This window comes from Dendrobates tinctorius, unplaced genomic scaffold (genome assembly GCF_039654945.1).
Source record: "Dendrobates tinctorius isolate UK_male_01 unplaced genomic scaffold, ASM3965494v1 ptg000062l, whole genome shotgun sequence".
In the NCBI taxonomy this organism is placed as follows: Eukaryota; Metazoa; Chordata; class Amphibia; order Anura; family Dendrobatidae; genus Dendrobates; species Dendrobates tinctorius.
In genome coordinates, this window is record NW_027361730.1 from 14,919,058 (window position 1) to 14,946,871 (window position 27,814).

The 27,814-nt window shown below is 42.5% G+C and overlaps 1 protein-coding gene across 6 annotated transcripts in view; it reads left to right on the plus strand.

Moving 5' to 3' along the window:
• SHANK3 (SH3 and multiple ankyrin repeat domains 3) overlaps nt 1-27,814 on the plus strand; it is a 609,395-nt gene that overhangs the window by 430,946 nt on the left and 150,635 nt on the right. For all 6 annotated transcript variants that reach the window (XM_073579308.1, XM_073579309.1, XM_073579307.1 and 3 more), the window contains 2 exons: nt 4,231-4,297; nt 5,786-6,119. In XM_073579308.1, the coding sequence (XP_073435409.1) occupies nt 4,231-4,297; nt 5,786-6,119 (401 nt within the window). The remainder of the gene's footprint in view (nt 1-4,230; nt 4,298-5,785; nt 6,120-27,814) is intronic.

Sequence of the window (27,814 nt, forward strand, 5' to 3'; positions counted from 1 at the left end):
GTGTAGGATGCGTCATTCACTTAAAGAATAAAGAATTTTCACGGTGCTTCCTTCAGAGGATCCTTAACCCAATTCTGGCGTAAGAGGGTTATAAAATAGAGGAAAAATATAATAGAAACACTTCCCCGCTTCTGTATTTATCACCCACTCCTGGTTTTGGATTACAAATACTGATGGGTAATGCTGACCAAATACTGAATGTGTGAACGTGGCCTTATAGTCGAAAAACACTGAAATACCCTGTAGATGTTTCCGACATATCTAATTTCAGATGTCCAGAAATCACAGGTGACTGCAGAGTGATGGCAGTGTAGGAGGGTAGCACCACGGGTTGTTACAAGGACACCCATGATGTCCCTGTGATGAGCAGATAATCTCTGTCTATCTATATAATCCTTTATTAATCTGGATTACTGTCAGGCTGGTGTCAGATCCCCTCCCACACTGTAACCATCTGTTGGTGATGTGTCATATATTGTTTATTTATGTGTCACAGCCTAATTGAAGTAATTAATAGTTCATTACATGAGGAATCAATGGTGCAGTGTTTTGCCTGAAGACCTATTACTTGGGGAAGTGTTCTTGAATTTGGTATTTGTACATTGAGTGCAGGTATATGTGGACATATTAGATGCATTTACAAGTATTTGAAGAACATCACTGATTTGTAATTATGCCTTCCATGGATGTGACTAAGTCAGATGAAAGCTTTAGAACATAAGTATCTAGATTAAAAGGCACCATCTGACCTCTGTAGGTAGAGCGCGCTCATTGCAAGGAGGATTACGTGTTACTAGAGAGCAGCACAGATAGCAGTTTATTTTAGGAAATTAAATACCTAGAAATTAGTGAACGGCTTAATCTCATTGAGATTATTGTGACATGTAATGTCATCATATTGCAGCATCATGACCTGTTGTATTTTGTCACATCTCATAGGTGAGGAGCAGCAGTTTGATAGTCCTGGTGTTTCAGAATGCCTATGGCAACACTTCCTGTCTTGTGATTATGGAATCATTAGGGCGGTCACTAGTGGAAATGTTGCACTTAATACCCTGTGAGATCTTCTTGATAACTGTCTACACATTTAGGAATTATGGAGGTGTCCTAACCCTAACTACATTTTATAGATATGATTCTTTTTTTTACTTTAACCCTAACTACATTTTATAGATATGATTCTTTTTTTTACTTTTTTAGTAAACCCATCATGAACATCCAGAAAATGAAGCTTCATAGTGCACTCGTGCTGCTATTATATGGCTATTACAAGGATTTTAACCCATTTTTTCGTTTTTGTTTTTTCATCCCCTTTTTCAAGAACCATAACTTTTGTTTTTCCATCCCTTTAGCCATATGATTACCTTTTTTTTTTTATGGCGAGTTGTACTTCTGAGTGACACCATTCATTTTATCATGTGATGCACTGGAAAACGGTGCGCTGAAATAGCAATAAAACAATTCCTCCATTGTTTTTTGGGTTTTGTATTTAACATGTTCACTATATGGTAAAGCTGACCTGGCAATATGATTCTCCGGGTCAGTATGAGTACGCAGATAACAAACATGTACGGTGTTATTTTATTTAAGTGGTGAAAAAAATTCATAAATTTGTAAAAAAAAAAAAAATTTCTTTGGTTTTGTCATCATTTTTCAAGATTCGTAACACTTTCAATTTTCAGCATGAGGCTCTGTGAGGGCTGTTTTTTTTTATACTATTTTGCAGTAGATATTATGTTTTCATCGCTTTTTATTGTATTTTTTGCAATGTTGCGATGTCAAAAAATATGTAATTCTGGCTTTTTGATTTTATTTCTTGCTACATTGTTTACTGATTGGATTAATTTATTTTATATTTTGATAGATCGGACATTTCGAAACGCAGTAATGCCAAATATGTGGGTTTTTTATTATTTTATTTTTAATGGGGAAAAGGGGGGGTGATTTGAACTTTTGAGGGTTTTTTTTTTTTTTCACATTATTAATTTTTTTTCTTCACTGTGTTTAATAGTCCCCTGCTGCATATAGCTAAAGTAATGATCTCCTATGAACGCCAGCCATGAGCCGGCATTCACAGAGGAATCGCAAGGACAGGTACTAAGGTCATTAGCAGACCCTCCATTGTCATGACAACTCACCCAACCAATCACGTCATGGCCGCACCTATGGACGGGTGGAATTATGCGCTCACTGCCGGGCATGTCAGAGATTCACAGTTGCATTTAACAGGTTAAGAGCCGCAGTCAGAGCACTACTGCACCTGCAGCTGTTAAACACACATGATGGCTGATTAATTCAGCTGTCATGTGCAGTGAAAGATGCAGACTCAGTGGGTGAGCCCACATCAAACATATGGATACAAAATATGACGTACATGTTTGTCAGTGGTCGTGTAGGGTTTAAGTTTAGTAATTGGAGCATATCCATACACATCTGTATGAGCTGCAGAAAGTACATACCCATACATTGTAGGCTCAACCACATAGAAATACACATAGAGAGACAGAGACACAGAGGACATCACTCACAGAGACACACAGACTTACCACCAGTCTATCTTCTGACTCTAGCAGAGTACAGTGCCTGTGGTGATATCACGGGCACATGATTATGATGTTACCAAAGGACCTGAAGTAGAGTCGCCACATCTGAAGCTTCACTGATAATGCTATTAGCAATGAATCTCCTGCCATGGGTACTGGGGTCCCCAAAGGGAGGGGAGGCCCTGGGCAATTGCCAAGTCTTCTCCCTAATGCCAGCCCTGACAATATGGTTGGAATAAGAAGTGAGGCCTCTGCATGGAATTGCAATCTGCTAGCCAAAGTGAAGAGCCCTTAAAAAGATTCACCTGATTACAACTAGGGTTCCTGACTGGTTTCTATGGTCATTTTTTTTCTATGAACTGTGTTAGTTAGGCCTCTTTCACACGTCCGTTTATTTCCGGTACTGGAGATATCCGTGTGTCCGTGTGTACAGCCGCCAGGGAAGAAGCGCTACAGTAAGCACTGTTCCCCGGCGGAAGGTGCTGAAGCTGTCATCATTCTCCTATGCTCGCTGGCTGATGACGGCTGGCTTCAGCACCTGCCGCCGGGGAACAGCGCTTGCTGTAGCGCTTCTTCCCCGGTGCCGATGTGTGTCACACGGAGGACATCAATGTGTGTTCTACGTGTGCACATGTGCGGGAAGTTTTGCCGTATGGACATGTCAGTGTGTGCACAGACCCAGTCATTTGAATGGGTCTACGTGAGTACGTGTCTCTGGTACGTGTGAAAACTGTCACCACACGTACCTGAGACACTGACGTGTGAAAGAAGCCTAAAAGAGATTCCTGACATCTGATACATGCTGCCCTCTCACCTTCAGTGATGGGTCTCTTCCTGCCTGTGCGGGCAGCGGGCTTGGAGAAGTCGCCGGGGACCCTCATGTTTGACTAGTCTCTCGTGCGGCTCAGTCCCTGTTGACTTTTAGGCTATGTGCCCATGCTAGCGTTTTTAAATGCTCAGGAAACTGATCCCCTTCCCAGAAAACGTGCGTCTTTTTTCCGCTCGTTTCTTGCGCGATTTTTGCAAAAAAGCCGTGCGTTTTTTAAGCGTTTTTTGACACACGTTTTCTGGGAACATTGCTAAGCGATTCCTGAGCGGTTAAAAACGCATGCATTGGCACAAAAAGCCAAAAATGCATGCAAATTAATTTGAAGCATCTTTTAAGCGTTTCTGCAGCATCTGAGCTGGCACAAACGCTGCGGAAACGCTTTAAAAAACGCAACGTGGGCACACAGCCTTAAGCTGTTTTTTCTCTGAAATGCCGCAGCGCATCAGAGTTAAACATATGTGACGGAGATCATACAGTCAGTGCCTGATACATGATGCTTTTGGACCAGTCAGCATGTATAGGCTGCCAGGTTCTCTTTAATGATGCACAGAAACAAAAAGCATCCTGAACGTGAAATAGAATAACAGAAACAACTGGAAACATGGAACTCTTGAAGCGTGCAAAAAATAAAAAGACAGCTTACATGTTTTGAGCTTTTAGGCATGGCGTATAGTTGAAAACTAGGTGAGAAATTGGAGCATGTACTGTGCAGTGTCCAGACTAGGCCCTGAGACGCCCCCCCCCTCCATTCTCTTCTTTACTTATGATGTCTGTACATTCCAACCCTGTATTATATATTGATTGTTTTCTAGGTTTGTTCTTATAACTCTTCTGTCTTCTCCTTTTCTTTAATCACAGGTTGCTATAATTGCAGGAAATTTTGAGCTTGCTGAAATCATCAAAACTCACAAAGAGTCCGACATTGGTAAGAGGCACAAACTTGCCAGAAGGCAATGTGATCTCTCTGATTGTGGGGTAGTCCCTCTGATTCCCATAGCATCCTCTTCTTGTGAAAATAAAGCTAAAATCATCTCATTGCTTCTTTTGATTCATGTCTTATGTTTTTTGTGATTGTGGTATAGTTTTCCTAGATGTAGATGAAATTTAGGTCTTGCTAAGTATTCATGTGCCCTACCACTTTTTTTTCACAACATCAAAAACTGCCTCAAACCCAAACTATGAGAATTTTATAAAACATTCAGTTTCACATAATACACTGTGACCTGGATTTGTTTGTACATGTTCTCCACCCCTTTTCTCATTTTCAGTCTTCGCTCTCTGAAGTTTTCCTTCTCTCTTTTCTCTTGCACTTTATGTCTGATTCAGACGTCCGTCCAGTATTTTTCACAGATAGTACACAAATACATTATAGTGCATATGACTGTTCCCATGGCTGTGTTTTTCATGACCCAGTGGCCTGGAAAAGAAAAGTGACCATTTTTGATCCAAGTCACAAATCAAGCTTGCTAATGCTAGTCAATGGGTCCATGAAAAATCACTGACAGCGCACTGATGGCATCACTGTACAGTGTTTGCACTCTGTCATTAACTGCTTCAGGACCACCCATTGACTTTCATTTAAATATCCTGGTGGTCCCGCTCCTACTGTACAGTAAAATATTACTCTAGTCTAAAATGTCACTACTTAGGAGTGCAGCTACACATGATCATGTATTTGTGGGAGCAGTATGCTGGCTTTCAGACAAAGCCGGATTTCCCATAGAGACGGTTTATTGCCCTCAGTGCCTTCTTTGGCTCTGTATACACAGTGGTAAACAAATGGTGTGTACACAATATTAGGCAGCGCGGAAGGTGCTTCCTCCTCCATATATAACAGCGGTCATTGATCACTATATAAGGAAGGAGCAGGAGCTGCTGGGCCATAGGACACCCATACAGCTCTGTTATGTAGCCAGAAGTCTACATTTCCCCTGTAACTGAGGCTAATATACCAGACCCAGGTCTTTTATTATATAAAATAAGTGAATAATAAATATATAAAAATTAATAGGTATAAATAAATGAACAAAAAAAAAATCCCAATGTCAGGCTACCCACATAAAAAAGCCCAAAACATGTCCGGTATATAAAAATATTTATTACCTAAATGTGGAACAAATTTTTAAATGTGTTTTAGTAATTCTTTGTGGTCAAAGAAAGAGACATCAGACACTTATTGCTTTTATTTTTCCACTAAAATGAAGCCCCGTGTATCAAGAAAAAAAAAAAAGACTCAAAAAATTTCCCAAAAATCTGCCTGGTCAGGAACGGGAATAAATGTCCCGGTTTTGAACTGGTTAACGTTATAATGGGTGGGAAAAGATTGGCAGGCTTCTGATGAAACACTGATGGTAAGAACTGCTAATGTACCTTTAGCTGATGACAACTTTCTCTCTCGTTTCTCTTTTACCAGTGCCTTTTCGGGAGACTCCAAGTTATACAAAACGCAGACGTGTTGTGAGCTGTGTGGGTCTCTCATCGCCGCGTTTCCTACAGCGTTCCGCCAGTGACAACAACCTCAATTCAGATGGGGCTCATTACTCTCCAGTGCCGTCGCTCCGTGGTCTGCCCCCTCAGCTGCTCACCCGAGGGCCTGACACCTCTGGAGGGGCAGCTGTGGGGGATAGTAGCCTCGCAAGCACTGCCAGCTCCCGCAGCACACACAGCCGTTCTCCATCATTACATCGTGCAAGAGAAGAGAGAGATACCGACAGCCACACTCTGCGAAGGGGAAGAGGAAAGAGCAGGTAAATGATTCATTATGGAGTTTGGTGGCAATTGTATAACTGTTTGATATGCCTCCCCTAGTGGTGACTCCAGGCCGGTGCAATGTTACCATAATTTTACATATTTAAGAGAGTCTGTCACACGCAAAATGCATTTTTAACTATCTGTACAGTGATCTTGGGGGCTTTGCCCCTATAGATATCATGCTAGCACTGGTACAGTGCCTGAGCAAATACCTTTTAATTTGTATGCAAATGAGGAGACTTCAGGGCACCTTTGGCTTGGTAAAGTGTTCCTCATTTGGCATGTTGGGGTCTTCCCCTGTTTATAGTTCTCTTCTCAGAGCAAGTGTTGCCTAAAGTCAGCTAGTATCGACATTGCCAGTGCGCACTCATGCGCACGGGCACGTTCTCCTCCTTGGCGTCTCTCTTCTGATACTTGAAAGTGTAGCGAGTAGCATCAGCAGGGAGGAAATGTGATCTGGCACAGGCAATGTCAGTGCGCACTTGCACACACAGCGGCTATCTTTAGGCAATGCTCATTTTGGGAAGTGAGCGTTGTCAGTCAGAAGTGGGGGCAGCCGTACATACACTCTAAAAAGATGTAATCATGCACCAAAATCATGACCACACTAAGGGTGCACCAAAGCTTCTCATTTGTATACAAATTAAAAGTTATGTTCTCAGGCACTTATATGTGTAAGGGCTCGCTCACACGAGAGTATAACGTGGCCGAGTGCTCTCTGATGTTTTTTCAGATAGCACTTGCCCAGTGCTATCAGTGCTGGGCCATTGCTGATCTGCAATTTTTTTCTAATGCTGATTCAGAAAGAGAAAACAATCACAGAATGCTACGGGTGCATCCAATGGTTGGACCACACGCACCCATGTGAAACATCAGATTGTACTCGGCTATCATCCGAGTGCAGGCTGATCAACACGGACACAGAGAATGGAGAGGATGGAGAAATTGTGTTCTCCATCTGCTCCACGATTCTGGCACGCGAGAGCTTCAGATCACACTAAGTTGACACTCTGTCCCAGTTTGATCCGAGTGACATTAGCATAATCTTCCCAATTATCTTATGAGGTACAGTCCTAGTATGATTTCTATCAGGGCCTATATCACTGTATAGCTTATTTACAATGCCTTTTGGGATGACAGACTTACTTTAATAATATATACCTACCACATGTCTTTGTTGTGATCTCTGCCGAGTTGACTAGTGGGATCTAAGGATCATAAAAACAAGGGGACTGCAAAAGCCCTTGTTGGCTTGCCCCGGCCTGTTCAGATATTACCAGACACAACAAAATATGTGCTAATTGCAAAATGACAATCTGTGCAATGTGTCTGATTTTGCAGCTCAGCCACACTCCCTTCTTCCAGATGAGTCTGACAGCAGGTTAATTCTGCTCATTGTCAAGTAGTAACAGAGACCCTGATTGTATGTCCATGTTACTTGCTCAACAATATTTAGTAGTGCGACCCAAGTGCTATGAGACATATGCTCATGACCTGTGGCGCCCCCTACCTCCTAATACTGGTTGACTGCTTTCTTCCTATACTGTTCATTAGGATTAAGCAGAATACAGGAGGGGTTGTTGCTCCTCAGGATTGAGGACTCCGCAGCACAAAAAAGTCAGGCTGGTGACTTTATGAGAACTAATAAATATTGCAATGTAATTAACACAGCACTGAAATCTATCAGTGATGGGGCAGCGCCCACCTGGTGCTATACCAGCCACAATGCACTGACAAGGCTACAGCTGCCGGATCACACATTTACATCACAGGTGAGGAATATGTCATTAAAGGGGTTTTCCAGGCTAGGGCTAACTTTCACCTGGCACTGTAGCATGCTGAATCCTAACAGTGTATAACATTTTATAAGTGCTCTGCTTGCCGGATGGAGCAGTCTTCACGCCACCTCTCTTCTGCCATTTTCATAACTGCGGCCACGTGCTGCCTATTATCTTTTCCTGATTCTCTCAATATTTATTGAGGAAACTAGTTAGCATTGAGAGAAGTGGGAAAAAGGCTAGTTAGCACATGACTGCAAGTATTCAATCGAATCAGAAAGCAGAGCAGTGTACATATTACGCACTGTTTAACGTGTTACAGTGCCTTATGAAGATTAGCCCTGGCCTGGAAAACCCTTTTAATACAGAAAACATTTAAAGGGGTTGTCCAGAGATAACTTATTGATTAGTGGGGGTCCGACTGCTGGGACCCTCACCATGGAGCGTCAGTGCTCATGCTTGACTTGCGGTCCATTCATTCCCTATGGAGCCGATGAGCACAGTGCCCTGGTTTCTGCAGCCCCCTCATAGACATAGAGAATGAGGGAGAATGACAGTATGGCATCTGACTGCTGTTCCATCTTGTAACTGGAATAAAAGTTCCCCTTCAGGAGTAAAAATTCTGCCAATCGGTGCAAGTCCCAACAGTCTGACCCCCATTGACCCCTGTTAATTTGTTTTACCTGGAAAACCCCTATGGATGTGGAGGAGAAGCAGGTAAGTTGGGACTCTGTAACAGAAAGACCATGATAATCAAATACACGTCTCAGTGGAGTCTTGATTAGTTTATACCTCAAAGATTGCCCAACTGAATGCCCAGAGCAAAAATGACTACGCTTCAAAAGAAATCCTCATTTATCCCAAATTATATTGGGTTATTTCAAGATACAATTGGGAAACGTACTGTAGCTTTTGAGTTATACAGTGTTAAATTTGCAGCCTACCCTACAGTAAAGGGGTGTAAGGAGTAATGAAATGTCTAACACATGAAGGTTATTAGGAAGCATAGATTAGCAAGCTGTAAACATATACCAAACCACGGCATAGATAGATCAGTAAATAGATTTTTCTTTATCCCCTCCATCACCATCATTTTCATCATTTAGTTTTTCTCCTCATGTGTCCAAAGTTCATCCTTCTTGTCTATTCCCTTCATTACTATTTAGTTTTAATTGAAATTCAGAAACTTTTAGGAAGAACATATAAAATGCAGATCACATCCTGTGCATATTGCTTGGGTTCACTCTGCAGTGTCTTACAGATTTGAACTCTGCTAGAGCGAAGTGTCAGATACTTTTTCTGGACAGTCCTATAAATGACAATTACATTTATTAGCTGCTCTTGTGTTTGTCTGAAAAATATCAGAGCGTGGGTGACATAAGACATAGCTATATTAAAAAGATATAGACTGCACATCCAGATATTATATGTTGGTTAATAATACCAAATTAACGAAACCAAACTAAACATGAGGTTCTTAGTTAACATTTTGATCAGAGTGTATAAGTACACTGCGAGGTCCTTGTCCCTTTAAGTGGGTCCTTACTCTGTCAGGCGTTGTGCCTTGTGACACTGAACCAACTGGAGCAGAGACACACAGCACCCATACAAAAGGAAAAGCCAGTATAATATTTGCATGTACTTTCCATGTTTTTTCCTACAGTTATGTAGTTGACAAAAGATTGCTCTCAGTGGGAAAAAAGAAAATCTAGTAGTTATGATACCTTTTAATGGATAACTAAAATAAAATAAATGATGTTACAAAGCAAGCTCTTCTTCAGGCATGGTACCTAAGCAGATATATCTACCATCGGCTGCTGCTCCGTATGCTTGTTATACCCTCAGGTGGCGCACATGGTTCATAGAATCGCAGTGCCACGGGGCCGGACTTATCTAGGAGGGGCATAACTAAGCTGCTTCCTGGTGTTCACTGGAGCTCCTGATGGTGGAGTCAGGTTTGAGCTGCAGGTAGCCGCCAGGTACCCTCCTAGGCAATCCCCTTTACTGCAGCTGCTGAACAGAGTGTCAGGTACACAGACATGGATAGGACTGAGGCTCCATTGAGACTACTAGGTTTTGGATCCTCTGTAGAACGGTTAGTGACACATACTCGGGCTTCGTTCAGACTACCAGGTTCACGATCCACGGATAGAACAGTAAGGCCACGGTCAGACTTGTGAGAAACTCGGACGAGTCTCGCATATGAATACCAGGCACTGTCGCCGGCCGGCACTCGGGAGCGGAGAGCGTGTGTGTGTGTGAAGGTTGCAGATCTCTGGATTGAGTGCCCTTGCTAAAGGACTAGGAAGCTGGACACCTGTGGGCTAACAAGCACTATTGTATGGACTTGTTGCTTTATGTTTTACTTTGTGATGGACAAAGGCTGTATTTAAGTTTTCTAGTGATATGGTTTATGAGGACTGAAATAAACTAGCTGGACTTTAAATAGAAATGGTTCCTGTGATACCTCAGATCGCTCCCATGTGAGTAGCATAGGGAAAGGCCAAAGCTACAAATTTCATTAGCCGCACGCTCCGCTCCCGAGTGTCGGCAACAGTGCCTGGTATTTGTCACGGTCATGTGTGTCTGGACGCAGCGAGTACCGCAAGGCGAACCCATGACACGCGTGACCCTGGATACACCGCCTCCAGTAGGGTGAATTTAAATAATAAAACGTGCAGCTGGATACACCGCCTCCAACTGACGAATTTAGGTAATACACGTTATATATACAGTAGTCTGGAAACCCCGCCTCCAGTAAGGCGAATTTAAATAATAAAGGGGAAACCTGGGTAACAATAACAATGGAGGGCCCTGCGATAGGGAAACGGGGAAATGGAGACCTCCTGCACTCCCCTGAGCCAGAGTCCCTGCACTCCTAACGTTCCCTATGCCGGTTCCGCACCGGGCGACGCACGCGTACCTTAAAACCCTGACTCGCCCTGCACCTAAACCCTCACTAGGGAATTGGTCGGTGCGGAAACTAATCCCACCACTGCACTAAACACACATAAGGGAAAATGACAATACAGGGGGAACACCACTTAGCTTTGCTCTGTTGCGTACACTCCAAGCAACAGAGCCCACCACCTGCGTGCATCTTCTCCAACCGGATCCATCACCATAACCGGATCCATTACCATAGTGCAGCCTTGGAGCAGAGTCCACCACCAGTTGCAGCTGCACAGTAAACAGTCCCAAAGATGAGTCCAGCTTCTGCCAAAAAGTCCAGCATGCTTGAGTCCAACTTTTCTGCCAATAAGTCCAGCATGCTTGAGTCCAGTTTTCAGCAACCAAGTCCAGCATGCTGAGTGCAACTCTCACCATAGTCGCCACTCCACCAAGCCATGCAAGCACCTCCTGCTGACACCATAAACTGCGACTCCACCACGCCATGCCAGCCCTTCTTGCAGACCACATCGTTGGACTCCACCAATCCATGCCAGCACTCCTTGCAGACTCCAAAGCTGCCACTTGCCCCCTCTGGCTGGGCTGCCCAGGACTCTTGCTCAGCTCCATCTTTCACCCAGGCTCTCTTGTAAATGACTAACTATCAATATCACCAACGAACATCAAACACACCTGAAACTCTTTTATAGAGCCTCACACCTGATTTGTAATACGTGCACATTAAAACTAAAGTGTAATACCACTCACCACCACTGGGGCAACTTAGAACAAACGACACCACGTGTAATAATTCCAATGGCCACCGGGGGGGCAAGCAACCCACTTTGGCACCAAGCCAAAGGAAAAAAAAGTTCACTTTGTCCATTTACTTGTCAGATCCACCTTGGATCATGACAGTACCCCCTCCTTAAGGAGGGGCCTCTGGACCCTCAAGACCACTCCTCAAAAGGGAGACCCCTACAGCGGGGACGCCCAGATCCTGGGTTCACCCCACCACCACCTGAAACTTCAGGTTTATGACAAACGCACCACTGGTATTGGCAAGGCATGTTCTGGAGGCACCACTCATCTCCACAGCGCCGACCTGGGGAACGAGTTTATGTATGTGTATGTTTGCTATGAGCTGATCAGACTCCACAACACACTTCCACAAGATGTTTTTTGGTGGCCACCCATACATGCTTGTTCACACACAGGTCCGGACCTGAACGTTTATTGCCACACATTCGTTTGTCATATTTTGGTGAACTCATTCTGGACTCGACAACAGAGGCGTCCCCCTGTGTCACCACACTCACACCCCCGCTATTCACCAAGGGACACCACCCTCCAACCCTTTCACCATGAGGTCTGCGCCTCCCAGGGTTGGTTAATGGCGAGGGTTGAGATATGCCCCCACTCCCCCGCAGCGCACCTGCTCCCCACACCTGGAGGAGAAGGGGACAGAAACATGGAGGCAATATACACTCGCTGGTCACCTCCACACGACCAGGAGGGGCGGCTTCTTCGGTGGTATTGAAGATTTGGCGTGAGCCCCGCGGACTATACACCAGTCTGCTCACTACAGGGACGTACCCCTTCACCTCGGGGAACTCCAGACAGCACCATGGGGACACCAATTCCACCCACCTGTCTGGGTGCGTCCGCCTGTATGAACAAGTCCTGCTCCCCAGCAGCGACTCTAGGGGGATTTTTGCCAGCGCCGCAGGGATATGGAGGTAATATACACTCGCTGGTCGCCTCCACACGACCAGGAGGGGCGGCTTCTTCGATGGTATGGAAGATTTGGCATGAGCCCCGCGGACTATACACCAGTCTGCTCACTACAGGAGCGTACCCCTTCACCTCGGGGAACTCCAGACAGCACCATGGGGATCACCAACTCCACCCACCTGTCTGGGTACGTCCGCCTATATGAACAAGTCCCGCTCCCCAGCAGCGACTCTAGGGGCTTTTTGCCAGACCGCAGCCGCAATTTGATTTTCTGGTGAAGCCAAAGGGAAGGCCCCAGACCCTGATAACTACTGCTGCAGCGGCTCTAACACACCATGCCGCTCCTCACTCACCTCAGTGAGGCCCGGCAGCAATTACTCACAGGTCTCCACATGGCCAAGATTCACGAGAAAAAAAAAAAAAGGATGGGTTGGTGATAATGTCACGGTCACGTGTGTCTGGACGCAGCGAGTACTGCAAGGCGAACCCATGACACGCGTGACCCTGGATACACCGCCTCCAGTAGGGCGAATTTAAATAATAAAATGTGCAGCTGGATACACCGCCTCCAACTGGCGAATTTAGGAAATACACATTATGTATACAGTAGTCTGGAAACCCCGCCTCCAGTAAGGCGAATTTAAATAATAAAGGGGAAACCTGGGTAACAATAACAATGGAGGGCCCTGCGATAGGGAAACGGGGAAGTGGAGACCTCCTGCACTCCCCTGAGCCAGAGTCCCTGCACGCCTAACGTTCCCTATGCCGGTTCCGCACCGGGCGATGCACGCGTACCTTAAAACCCTGACTCCCCCTGCACCTAAACCCTCACTAGGGAATTGGTCGGTGCGGAAACTAATCCCACCACTGCACTAAACACACATAAGGGAAAATGACAATACAGGGGGAACACCACTTAGCTTTGCTCTGTTGCGTACACTCCTAGCAACAGAGCCCACCACCTGCGTGCATCTTCTCCAACCGGATCCATCACCATAACCGGATCCATTACCATAGTGCAGCCTTGGAGCAGAGTCCACCACCAGTTGCAGCTGCCCAGTAAACAGAGTCCCAAAGATGAGTCCAGCTTCTGCCAAAAAGTCCAGCATGCTTGAGTCCAACTTTTCTGCCAATAAGTCCAGCATGCTTGAGTCCAGTTTTCAGCAACCAAGTCCAGCATGCTGAGTGCAACTCTCACCATAGTCGCCACTCCACCAAGCCATGCAAGCACCTCCTGCTGACACCATAAACTGCGACTCCACCACGCCATGCCAGCCCTTCTTGCAGAACACATCGTTGGACTCCACCAATCCATGCCAGCACTCCTTGCAGACTCCAAAGCTGCCACTCATCCCCTCTGGCTGGGCTGCCCAGGACTCTTGCTCAGCTCCATCTTTCACCCAGGCTCCCTTGTAAATGACTAACTATCGATATCACCAACGATCATCAAACACACCTGAAATTCTTTTAAAGAGCCTCACACCTGATTTGTAATACGTGCACATTAAAACTAAAGTGTAATACCACTCACCACCACCGGGGCAATTTAGAACAAACGACACCATGTGTAATAATTCCAATGGCCACCGGGGGCAATCAACCCACTTTGGCACCAAGCCAAAGGAAAAAAAAAGTTCACTTTGTCCATTTACTTGTCAGATCCACCTTGGATCATGACAGTATTCAGATGCGAGACTCGTCCGAGTTTCTCGCAAGTCTGACGCTGGCCTTACTGTTCTATCCGTGGATCCTGAACCTGGTAGTCTGAACGAAGCCCGAGTATGTGTCACTAACCGTTCTACAGAGGATCCAAAACCTAGCACCACAAACACACACACAGCCATGTGGGAGACAAACAGCTCTCAGTTTACAAAGTGAACCACACCCAGGACTGGAAATATGGTGAGCAGCCATCTCTCCCAACTCTTCAGCTCCTCATAATGAATGTGTCATGGCCGATTAACCCCTCTTAGTCCTATATGTACTAAAGCATTACTCTAAGTTTATCTTCCAGTCACTAGCTGTCCGACAGCCACCTTATAGTGTAGAAGAAAACATGTGTAATTGCAATATTTGTCTCGGAGAAAAACTTCATTTTCTGGAACAATTTCAAGGGTGCCAACACTTTCGGCCATGACTATATATACACCAGTGCTTCTCCTTAAATTAGAATATCATCAAAAAGCTAATTTATTTCAGTTCTTCAATTCAAAAGTGAAACTCATATTATATAGAGTCATTACAAGTGGAGTGATCTATTTCACTTGTTTATTTCTGTTAATGTTGATGATTATGGCTTACAGCCAATGAAAACCCAAAAGCCATTATTGACTACTGCAACATCCTCCTCTGTGGCCTACCTTCTAACACTCTCCAGCAGCAGTCCTCTCCTTGTGAATCTCCCCCAAAGTTTTGAAGACTTTTTCTTAACAATCCTTTCAAGGCTTCAGTTATCCCGTTTGCTTGTGCACCTTTTCCTACCACACTTTTTCCTTCCACTCAGCTTTCCATTACTATGCTTGGATACAGCACTCTGTGAACAGCCAGCTTCTTTAGCAATGACCTTTTGTGGCTTACCTCCCTTGTGGAGTGTGTCAGTGACTGCCTTCTGGACAGCTATCAAGTCAGCAGTCTTCCCCATGATTGTGGAGCCCACTGAAACAGACTAAGGGACCTTTTTAAACACTTACGAAGCCTTTGCAGGTGTTTTTGTTAATTATTCTAATTTACTGAGATAATGACTTTTGGGTTTTAATTTGCAAACAGGGGAAGCAGGAGTGTAGCGAGGAGAGAGATTAGTCGGGCAGCAGAGTAAAGGATGGATTGGAGGGGTGCCAGAGTGTTCAAAGGTAGGCCACAGAGGAGGATGTTGCAGTAGTCTATAGTCTAGTACAATTCTCAGCGTTTTACATTGTTATTTATGATTTTACAGATTCTAGTGAAATAACAAGTAATCATTCTTGGCTGAAATCAGTATTGATGCATTTTGCTGTTGCTGCATTTAAAGAAAAAACAAAGAAAGGCATAGAGTAAATCTGAATAATTCTGTGTTTTGTTTTTTTTGAGGAATAGGCTTGTAAATAATTGATATTGAATTTCCTTTTCAGTATTGGGGAAGCCAATATCCTGCACTTCTAGCTTCCTGTTCTGCAGAAGGGTGTCATGCTGTGTTTTTCATTAGCATTCCTATGATAGGCTCAGCAGGACCTTATGCTTGACACATGCAGGGGAAATTGTATACTCAATTAGCTAATACAATTGTACACTATGTTAGGTTTATAAAGGCGCATGGAAGGCATCTTGTTTCTAGGAATAACTGAAAGTTTAGCTGTAATCCGTAGTCCATTGTTGCATGGCAAGAGTGGAAAATTTATACATTGATACTTTGAATTTCACCAAGAGCTCGGTACAAACTATGGGTGTAGGACGTGGTTAGAAAGGTATTTAATGTGTTTTACAGTCAGTCTTAAGAATGACTTCGACTGTCAAATATTCCTTTCGTGATTTTGACACACATAAACTATTTGTTTTGCGACTGTTCCTTTGATCACCGAGCATCAGCCCCCGTGTTATAGGGTTCAGATCTTTTCTCGTGCTTGGTCGGTGTCTCACTGCGCTCTTTCCCATGGTCAGTCAATAACTACTGAAGGACAAGCGATGAGGAAGACATTTCCCTAAGATAAAATGTGTTCTCTTCATTGTAAAATTAGCAGAGATGAAATCCTACTAAAAAATATTTTATTTTCACATTTTCTAACAGCAAAAGAATAAAACAATTAGATGTTGTCTTGGGAAATCCTGACTGGTGTCTTGCAGGGATTACCTCCATGTTGTCTTAATTACTTTCCTGTTAAGATATTTAAATATCGGACAAGTACATCCACTGTATTGATTTTATGAGAGAACAACACCAACTGTGCATGCTGATTGCCGTGATCTGCCTTACTGTAGGGGAAAGCTGCAATTCATTAAATGATGCCCTCTTATAAAAGAAGAGAGTGCAATACTCCACCAAAATTAATAAAATGGAATCATTTTGTCAGCGCCAGTGCAGACAGGACTGGGCCCCCAGCTCCCACCCCCTATATAAGCAGTATGAAATGTAAAGTGCTGCGGCATATGTCGGCGCTATAAAAATGAAATTTATTATTATTATATTATTATTATGAAGCTCCATATACAGTGAGATGTTGTATACAGCATTTCATCATTTATTTAACAAACTGCAAATTTTACGATTGTCATATAAATGCATAGGCTGGATGAGATAGTGAGTTTGCTGCCTCCCTAGTCTCTAGTATCTGCATTCTCGACATTACTGCAGGAAACCTTTCCTCGTTAATTATCTTTCAGCTTCTTGCTGCTTCCTTAGGCTTGCTGTTGTGTGAGCATGTATCCCTGGCTCATAGAACTAAGAGGGACCCTAATGCAGGATGTCAGGTTACCGAAAGGGTTTCTTAGGACAGAAACAGCCTGATGCAAGTTTCCCTCTGTGGGGAACTGTAACTCCCAGCATTCCCTGACAGGATTTGCAAGCATCCCATCCAGCGGCCAGAGACTACTGACTTGGTTGATGGATCTGAGTCCCGCATATCGATCTGCCCAACTCTATTGAAAGCCTAATTTTTTATTACAGAAGCATAAAACAGCGAAGAAAGCCTACATGCCAAAATGTTGCTATTTTATGCTTCTGTGCAACATTTTTTGAACTTTGGCAGTGCCGTGTAATTTATTGCACATTCACAGACCTAACATACTGCAGCTCCATTTGATATTTGCGCATACAGTGTTGTAAAAAGTCTTTTGCTCCTCTGCAAATTCTTCTATTTTTACTTATTGTCAAAGTTAAATGTTTCACATAAGCTGAGAAAGTTAAATGTTTCACATAAGCTGTTAGTGTACGATAAAGACATTACAAGTAAGCACAAAATACAGCTTTTAAATTATCATTCCTTGCATTAAAGATAAAAATTAATTCAAAACTTGTATCATTACTATGAAAATATAAATACCCCCTTCAAACATTATAGCTTGGTTGTGCCACCCTTGGAAGCAACCACTGCAATCAAACATTTGCAATAACTTTTGATGAGGAGGAATTTCAGCCTACTCTACTTTACAGAATTTTTTAAGCAGAGAATGGAATTTATGATTTCATGAATTATGACAAGTCACCTAGATCCTGCCGAAGCAAAGGAACCCCATACCTTCTTACTGCTGCCATCATGATTGACTGCTGGTATAATATTCTTATAGTGAAATGTTATGTTCGCTTTACACCAGATGTAACAAGGCTCATGTCTTTCACAAAAGTTCCACCTATGATTCATTAGTCTACAGAATATTATTCCAGAAGTTTTGGGAGTCATCTACTTTAGCTGTTTTTTTTGGCAAATGTGAGACAAGCCTTTATAATTTTTTTTTTCCAAAAGTGGCTACAAGTTTCCCATGGATTCCATTTTTCTCCAGTAACTTTCTTATTGTGAAATTTACTGTGTCAAGCAAGACCTGCAGTTCTTTAGATGTTCATCTGGTTTCTTTTGTGACCTCTTTGGTGAGTCATTAATTTTGACCACTACTGGGAACTACTACTACTCCATTGATGGCTAATGGTTTTTACTGTAATTCGCTGGAATCCCTGAGCCTTATCAGTTGTTTTGTAACAGTTCCAATCACTTTGCTTACCATCTGCTTGTGAATCTCGTCAGAATATTGCCTCACATGGGACTTTTTGAGACCTTGTAGGCTTTTCATATTGTCAGACAAGTTCTATTAAATTGATGTTTAGATTCAACAGATCTAGTATACATCAAGGCTGGTGTGGCTATTGAAATTGAGTCCAATTTAACAGGTCCATTAGTTTTTCACACAGGGCCCAGTAGGGCTGAATAGAATTTTTCTCTCAATCTATTCTATTATTTCTAAACACTGTTTTTCGGTGATCACTTTGTTTCTCCGTTCATACTGCACCCACACACACAAATGATACACCATTTGAAAGGTAAACTCGCCCTCTTCAGCAAGAAAATAGCCAAACAAACCACACATCCACAATTTGATCACAAAATACAGTTTAAACATTAATTTTCATAAACCTGCAGTAAGGAAAAATGACCTGCAGGTGGCACCACACTACCCCAAAGCACACTACCACAAAGCTGCTTACAGACATCACAAACAAATCCAAAAATTTGCCTTGGGGGTTTCCCAGCTTGCCGAACTGCTTGCCCAGCCTATTTCAGCCAAATTGGAACATTGCACACTTCACTGCAGGTGAGTCACATATGCAAACACGTTTGTAAACATGCACTGCCTATTGAATTGCACACTTGCTCCGTTCTTACTCCACCCACAAAAGCAAATGATACAACATTTGAAAGGTCAAATAACCTGCAGGTGGCAGCACACTACATCAAAGCACACTACCACAAAGCTGCTTGCAGACATCACAAATAAATCCAAACATTTGCCTTGGGGTCTTTCCAGCTTGCCCAAGTGCTTGCCCAGCCTATTTCAGGCGCATTGGAGGATTGCACACGTCACTGCAGGTGAGTCACATATGCAAACACATTCGTAAACATGCACTGATTTTTCGCTGATGACTTCGCCCCACACACAAAAATGATACACCATTTGAAAGGTAAACTTGCCCCCTTCAGCAAGAAAAGAGCCAAACAAACCACACATTCACGATTTTATCACTAAATACCGTTTAAACATTAATTTCCATAAACCTGCAGAAAGAAACAATGACCTGCAGGTGGCACCTCAACCAATCTGCTTGCCTATTGCAGATTTAGTCTTCCCAGCTTGGTGCAGGGCTACAATTTTGTTTCTGGTGTTGTTCGACAGCTCTTTGGTCTTCACCATAGTGGAGTTTGGAGTGTGACTGTTTGAGGTTGTGGACAGGTGTCTTTTATACTGATAACAAGTTCAAACAGGTGCCATTACTACAGGTAATGAGCGGAGGACAGAAGAGCCTCTTAAGAAGTTACAGGTCTGTGAGAGCCAGAAATCTTGCATGTTTTTAGGTGACCAAATACTTATTTTCCACCATATTTTGAAAAATAAATCTTGCCAAATCAGACAAGGTGATTTTCTGGATTTGTTTCCTCATTTTGACTCTCATAGTTGTGGTCTACCTATGATGTCAATTACAGGCCTCTCATCTTTTAGTGAGAGAACTTGCACAATTGGTGGCTGACTAAATACTTTTTTCCCCACTGTATGCAATCTTGTGGCTCTACTTGCCAATTTACCGTACTTATTTGCTTGTACTGTTAGCAGGGAAGTTAGCCAAACCTTATTAGGGAGAAACCATAATTGGGGGGAAAATGGTAGAAATAGGCTCAAAAGGTGAGCTGCGGTGAAAATGTGATAGCGTGAAGGCCCTGTGTTTGCATGTTTTGTTTTGTTTCTCCTTAGAAAACTTTTTAGAAACTTACCATTTTTTTTCTTTTTGCATTGCACAATTTTCTTTTGTAACATTCATTCAAGCATATTTCAACATTATGCAAGCATTATGCTGTCTGTGGTGTTTCTTTCATTACCTTCTGAGTTGTTAGAAGCCAGGCTATTTGTACATATATCAATGATGACACAAATATTGTTTGTTACCAGCACATGATCAATTAACAATAGATTTGATAGTTAATAATGATAGTAGAGATTAATGATCATTTATCTTTGGGCATGTCTGATAACAAATCCATCAGTTTTAATTCATCGTGATTGAATGTTCTAGTTTGTTTTAGTATCATAGACATAACTATTACAAATAATCATCTATTCCCTGGTAATATATCACTTTAATTGTGTTGAAAAAGCATAATACAGTGATTTAATTTGAATCGGTGTTAGACAAAATCAGGCAACCGGAGCGTCTTTTACTGAAAGGAATCTGGTATTTAAAAACCGATTTAATCGTGTGGTGTTTTCTTGTGTAATGGTGTAGAGAATATACTAAGAATGGTGTGACTGAAGAAGAGCGTCTAGTGAAAGGGTATCCTATGGACATATAATAATTAAATATTCTGTAGCACTTATAATTTAGAGAGGATATATACAAACAATATCAGACATTACAGAGTATCACATTGAATTAACAAGAGGAGTGATGCCTTTGCGCACAAGCTTACAATCTGTGAGGAAATAGGAGTGCCAAAAGGTAAAAAAGTACTTGTATTGTATTGTCCAGTCATCATTATAATAAATAACTGTATTTAAGTAACAGTGCATGGGCCAGTCACCAGAGAGAGTCTGTATGTTACGAGTGTGTCACGCCAAACTAAGCGATCTGGGGGTAGAAGATCGCTGCGTATTGTGAAGTACAGATCTTCCATTTAGCCTTGGTATTTGGATCTTATATTAAATGAATTTGGTTTCCTTTGGTGCTGAAGAGGTCAACGACCTCTATTCTAGTCAGAAACATGCAGCTCCATTTCAGCTACTTCTGATCTGGTCATTACCTCTTCCTATAAAACTTGGTCAGATCCTCTCTGTCCTGCCGGTGAAAGCTCTGCTTCCTTGGTCTAAGGAGATGCTGTGCTGAATTGGAGTTTGTTGTCGCTATTGGAGATGTGCTGTGTGCTAAAGGTAAGTAGTTGAAGTTTGGAGTTGGAGCTGTGGTGTGATTTAGGTTGCTGTTGTACATTTGTGTTTATCTTCTGTTCCCGTTTTCCATTTAGTTTTTTCCTCCCTGTCCCTATCCTCCTCCCTATTGTTGGTTAGTGCTTTTCTATGATATACATTTTCTGTTATCTCTGTTTTGTCTTTGTGTCTGGTTTACTTTTCATTTTTGTCTCATGCTCATGCCTCATGGGGTAGGGGAGGGAACAGATAAGGGTTTTTACAAAAGCATAGTAAGGTCGGAGATTTGGGCCTCTCTACCTTTAGGAAAATTTAGGAAGAGAGAATAGGGAACAGTTTGACAAGTGGTAATTGGTGAGGTGAAAGGCCTGTGTAAAACGATGCATAAAACACTCAGAATTAAATGTATTTTATGGAGTAGTGCATTCCAGAGAACTGGACCAGCATGAGTTTTGTCTTAGAGATGGCAGAATGAGGTTTGGACTGTGGAGAAATATTAATCTTAGATCTTTAGCAGAGAGTGTGGTTTATAGAGATGAGATTTGTGGGTGAGTGTGATAAGTTTGTTTTATTCAACTGCAAATGGACAACCAATGCAATGACTGGCGCAGAGTGGAAGCTTCAGTGTAGCAGCTGCATAGAGTTATTAGCTTGACTGCTGCATTCAGGATAGATTCGAAAGGGAAATGTTTAGTATGAATGAGACTGATTAGTGGAGAATTGCATTAGTCCAGGTAAGAAAAAATTAGAGCAACAGTAAGGCTATGTGCACACGTTACAGAATTCCCACGGAAGTTACCGCGGGAATTCCAGTCCATGGGAAAACCGCATTTTAAATTCCCGCAATTTTCCAGCGGAAAAACTAGCGATTTGCAAGCGTAATTAGCTTGCAGAACACTAGAGTTTTCCAAGCGATCTGGAGCATCGCTTGGAGAACTGATTGACAGGTTGGTCACACTCGTCAAACATAGTCTTTGACAAGTGTGACCAACTTTTTACTATTGATACTGCCTATGTGTTCAATTGTAAAAAAAGAAAAAAAAATACAACATACAGTGCATACTCACCAAACACCTAGTCCCGGCGCCCTCGTTCTTCTGTAACAAAAATAAAATAATAAACCAACCTATACTTTCCTTTGCGCCGTAGTCCATTTAATAACGAGTGTCCCACCACGATCTCCCGTGTAGAACAGTGACATCAGGAGATATCACTGTTCTACAGGACTTTCGGCTATGCACTGACCGGAGATAATCCTCCGCAGTGTATCCCTCCACCGCCGGGAGAGATGTCACCTGAGTTCATGCTGTCGCCGGCAATGCTGTGTGAGAAAATTCTCACGCAGCGGTGCCATAAAGTGAGAGCACATACTCCGGTGACCTCTTCAGTGATGCACTGCAGGAGCCATTACCTCCTGTCAGTGTATCACACAGCATTACCCATACAGCATACATTATTGGCATTACCTATACCACATACAATATGGACATTACCTATGCAGTATACATTGTGGACATTACCTATACCACATTCAATATGGGCATTACCCATACAGCATACATTATGAGCATTACCTATACTGCATACATTATGGGCATTTACCTATACTGCATACAATATGGGCATTACCTATGCCACATACAATATGGACATTACCTATACCACGTACAATATGGACATTACCTATGCAGCATAAATTATTGGCATTACCTATACCACATACAATATGGACATTACCTATACAGTACACATTATGGACATTACCTATACCACATACATTGTGGATATTAGTTATACAACATTCAATATGGACATAACCTATACTACATACATTATGGATATTAGTTACACTGCATATATTGTGGTCATTATCTGCACCGCATACTTTATAGACATTACTTATACTGCATACTATATGGACCTTACCTATACTGTATACATTATGGACATTACCTATACGGCATACAGCAAATGTCCAGGCCTGTTTTAAGTTCACCAATGACAATTTGGATGATCCAGAGGAGTCATGGAAGAAGGTCATGTGGTCAGATGAGAACAAAATATAACTTTTTGGTATAAACTCAACTCGCCTTGTTTGGAGGATGAAGGATGAGTACAACCCCAAGAACACAGTACCAAATGTGAAGCATGGTGGGAGAAGCATCATACTTTGGGGGTGCTTTTCTACAAAGGGGACAGATCAACTGCACTATGTTGAAGGGAGGATGGATGGGGTCATGTATCGCAAGATTTTGGCCAACAACCTCCTTGCCTCAGTAAGAGCATTGAAGATGGGTCTTGGCTGGGTCTTCCAGCATGTCAAAGGTTTCTGTACCAAATATTAAGTTCTGTTTTTCTCTTGTATTGAATACTTATTTCATTCAATAAAATGCAAGTTAATTATGTAAAAATAATACAATGTGATTTTCTTTTTTTTTTTTTTTAAGATTCTGCTTCTCACAGTTAAGTATACCTACGATAAAAATTACAGACCTCTAAATTCTTTGTAGTTGGGAAAACTTGCAAAATCGGCAGTGTACCAAGTACTTATTTTCTCCACTGTGTATAATGGATACATTATGGATCTTACCTACACAGTATACATTACGAACATTACCTATACCTCATACAATATGGATATTACATACTTCATACATTATGGGCATTAACTATACAGCATACAATATGGACATTACATATATCGTATACATTATGGACATTACCTATACTGCATATATTATGTTATTGACTTTACCTATACCGTATACATTATAGACATTACCTCTTATGCATACTATATGAACATTTCCTATACCGCAAATATTATGGCCATTACATACTGTATAACGCATGCATTGTGCACATTTTCTATACTGCATATATTATGTACAGTACCTATACCTTATAGAATAGAGACATTACCTATACTGTATATATTATAGACATTACATATACTGCGTACTATAAGGACTTTTTCTTTACCACATATGTTTTGGACATTACTTATAAAGCATACATTATGTATATTACCTATACTCAAACTAAGTAGATTTTAATTTGTGATTTGCGATATTGGATTCACACAATCCTCGCGTTTATCACAAGTCCTGTGGATACGTAACAGCTTCTTTCTACAAACAGACCCTTATAGGGAACTTTTCATGGTTTACATGCAGTCGATCTGTGGACAGCATAATATAGATAAGGTGAAGCAGAGCAGAATGATACATAGGATTCTTGGAAAAGTTTCAGTATTACTTGTATTTTTTTCATTGAAATCTCTGGTGTCTTGTATGTAAATGAATCCAGTGAGTGGGCCTACTCAGTGATTGACAGCCATCTCTGCATGTACAGTGTCACAGTGGTAACTTGCATACTTCTTCAGCGCCGCACTACTCAAAGTGGTTGTCAGGGGGTTACCGCGACAGTGTGGAGCCAGAAGACCACAGCGTCTGATTGCTCCTACTCCGACGCTGAGAAGAAGCAGTTCGCCTTCATTTTAAGTGTGTTTATTCTGGCAGAACAGGGGTTAAATGGCCATGTTAGAAATCTCCTTTTCCTTTTATAATCTGGGCTCTGATACAAATCCTTATCATAGCAAGCATTTGCTGCATGTCTAACGGTGGGAGAGGAGTAATATGAGAGGAAGAGTTGAAGAAGTTATTAGTGACTGTTGCTTGGTTTGTATGCATGGTAATTCCTTATCCTTCTATGTTTTTGTTTATTCACCTACCTTCACACCCCGGTGCATTCCTCTGTTATATGTGAGTGAATATTTAGTATGCCTGGAGTTTTCTGTTAACCCTTGTTTGTGTTGCCTTGTTTGTTGGGTTGGTGTACTACAGTGCACAGTAGCTGCCCCACTTCCTTGGGTGGGAGAAGAGAACAGAAGGAGGGCTAAACTCAGGAGATAAGACAAGGGCGGAGGCCCCGGCATCTTCACCATCTGAGGTATCCCAGGGAGCAGGGTGAGCTAGGGCACCCCCTAGTGTTAGGGACAGGGAAGGAGCCCCTGGTTCCGGGTCGCCCAACAGCTGTTCTGTGACAATGTTCACTTCACGGCCTCTCCTCGTGTAAGGCCATCTTGCTGAGTTTGCCTCTTGGAGCACTCCTCAGCACTGCTCCATCTGCATGTTGTTTCCATTTGGCTTGGTCAATTTCTGCAGGAATTTGACCCTGCTGTGTCCTGCAGAGATTAGGTTCCCTGGCCACTTAGTCACATCCGGCCCATGACACAGTGGGTTCACACCCACCAGCATTATGTACAGTCATACAAAGAAGACTGTCAGTAACTGAGTAGGTACACCCACTGGACACATATGCACACAACTACTAGGGATTTCAATTAATAAAATGCATTTTTTACTAAAACTTTTGCCATATAAATTATATATATATCAAGCTGATCCACTCCTCCTGTTCTATAACATAATGCCTGAAGATCATATGCCATTTTCGACATGACCGGTTCCCTTTAGTTTTTTCCTTCTTAATTTTAGTTTATTTGTGGGCACCTGCTAAAGCAGTTACTGCTCAAACAACCTAGTGTTTATTTTTCAATTTTCTCCACTTAAGTCATTTACATGAACATTACCCCATGATTTCATGCTTGTTGAATTCAGGAGATTTAACCTGTGTTGTAGTGTAATTCTATTATCTAGCTGAAATAAAAATGTGTCTTTAATTTAGGTTGTCACGGCAACTAAACAGCTGTTGTTTAATAAAGTCCCAATTATACAGTCATGGTAAATACACGGTTAAATAAATCCATTTTAGGCTTAGCCTTTTTATAGATCACGGTTTTCAAACTTCAAATGAAAAATCAGAATTCATAAAAAAATTCAATTATTCTTTATCACCTGTGGTAGAGCGGCTCACTCAGCTGGACACAGAGGTATAACTGGAACACTGTGCCTTTAAGAAAAGGCTTGGTTTATTGTAGACAGAAAAAAATAAAGACAGCCCTCTGGGAAAAACAAAGAAACCGAGTCTCTTTCCCAGCGAGGATCAGCCCACTCACTGGCAGCAATTCCCACGGTTCAGATTTAGCACACACTTTTCTGGAGTGCTCCCTCTCCAGGAACACACTGAACACTGAAATCTCTGGCAGTCAGCCATTTAAGCCCAGACCATGTGACTCCTCCATCATGCAACTGATCACATGATCTCGACTTCACACATGTCCTGTTAGGACTCTGCAGGACGAGATATGGTGGGCATTCTCCCACCCGCTCTATGAATGTCCACTAAAACTAGCCCATAATATAACTTTCATTTAACCCTCCCAACACGTAGTGTACTGGAGGAAACTATTCTGGTTTTACATCACTGGCGCCATTATGCACAGTGACACATATCTTGCCTCTATCACTTCACCAGTGACTCTGTCACACACCAAATGTATAGGACTGGATCAGTGACCAGAATTGGGTGATATTACTCTGTGTAATCTCCTTCCTTTACGTATTACCGCCACTCAGGTCCCTTAAAAATAGTCAGCAATTTTTACTTGAGCCGTCCTTTTAGAACTACAGCTAGAGCAAATTGTATAATGGCATAAAAGCCATGTACAATGTGAACAACTCATGTCATTCATTTAATAATGGATCTCAACAGATTCTCAGAAATTGCCAATATATTTACACTAGATGGAGGCCCAATGCTATCACATCGGGAGGGCGCTAATGTCACGATGGGGGCAGGCTTTGCAGTGTTGAGAATCTCTCCCCCATGTGCTCACCCACCTATCCACTCTCTTTCCCCATGTGCTGGCTTCTCCCGTCTGTGCTCTCTTCTTTGACCTGTCTACCCCATGTGCTATCCCCCTTGTCTGCTGTCTCTCTCCTTCCTGGGCTGTGTTCTCCCCTCATGTGCTGTCCTGTTTGAGCTGTCTTCCCCCTGTGCTCTGTCTGTCTCACCCCTGTGCGCTTTCTTTCTTCCCCATCTGCTGTCTTTTCCTTTCATGTCATCTCTTGTTTGACCTTTGTACCCCATCACTAAACAGCCAGTGCACAGCATGTCAGGAGGAATTTCTATTTAAAGGTGTTTTCCCACAAACAAAAGTTCATTTTAAAAATTGTCTGTGTCTGACCGTGTACAGAACACACCACAGCTCCTGGGCAGGGGAGGAAACAAAAGACAATACTGACATTACAGCAGAAGATCGCAGAGGATACATTTTGTGAGGTAAAATATTGTTTAAAAACAGTCAGTGAAATATTTTACCTCAAAAAATGAATCCTCTGTGATCCCCTGCTGTAATGTCAGTATTGTCTTTTGTTTCCTCCCCTGCCCAGGAGATGTGGTATGCTCTGTACACGGTCAGACACAGACAATTTTTAAAATGAACTTTCATTTGTGGGAAAACCCCTTTAATGTGACCGGCTTCCTCTGCCTGTAGACACGTCCCGCATCTGTCGCCGGGATCAGCCGAATGATTCCCTGCGCCTGCACGGAATTCACGCAGGCGCAGAAAATCAGACCGCCGCCATCTTTCTGCAGATAGATAGCGGCGGTCACATTAAAACTGCGCATGCGCTCCTCCTATGTGTGTGTGTGGTACCACCAGCACTTTCCATATTGAGACACCCATCACTTGGGTGTCCCAATATGGCGGTCGGTGAACTTCCACCTCTTGGAATTCTGGGATCCGGACACATCTGGACGGAACAAGATGTGAAGACATTACAAGGTAATTATAT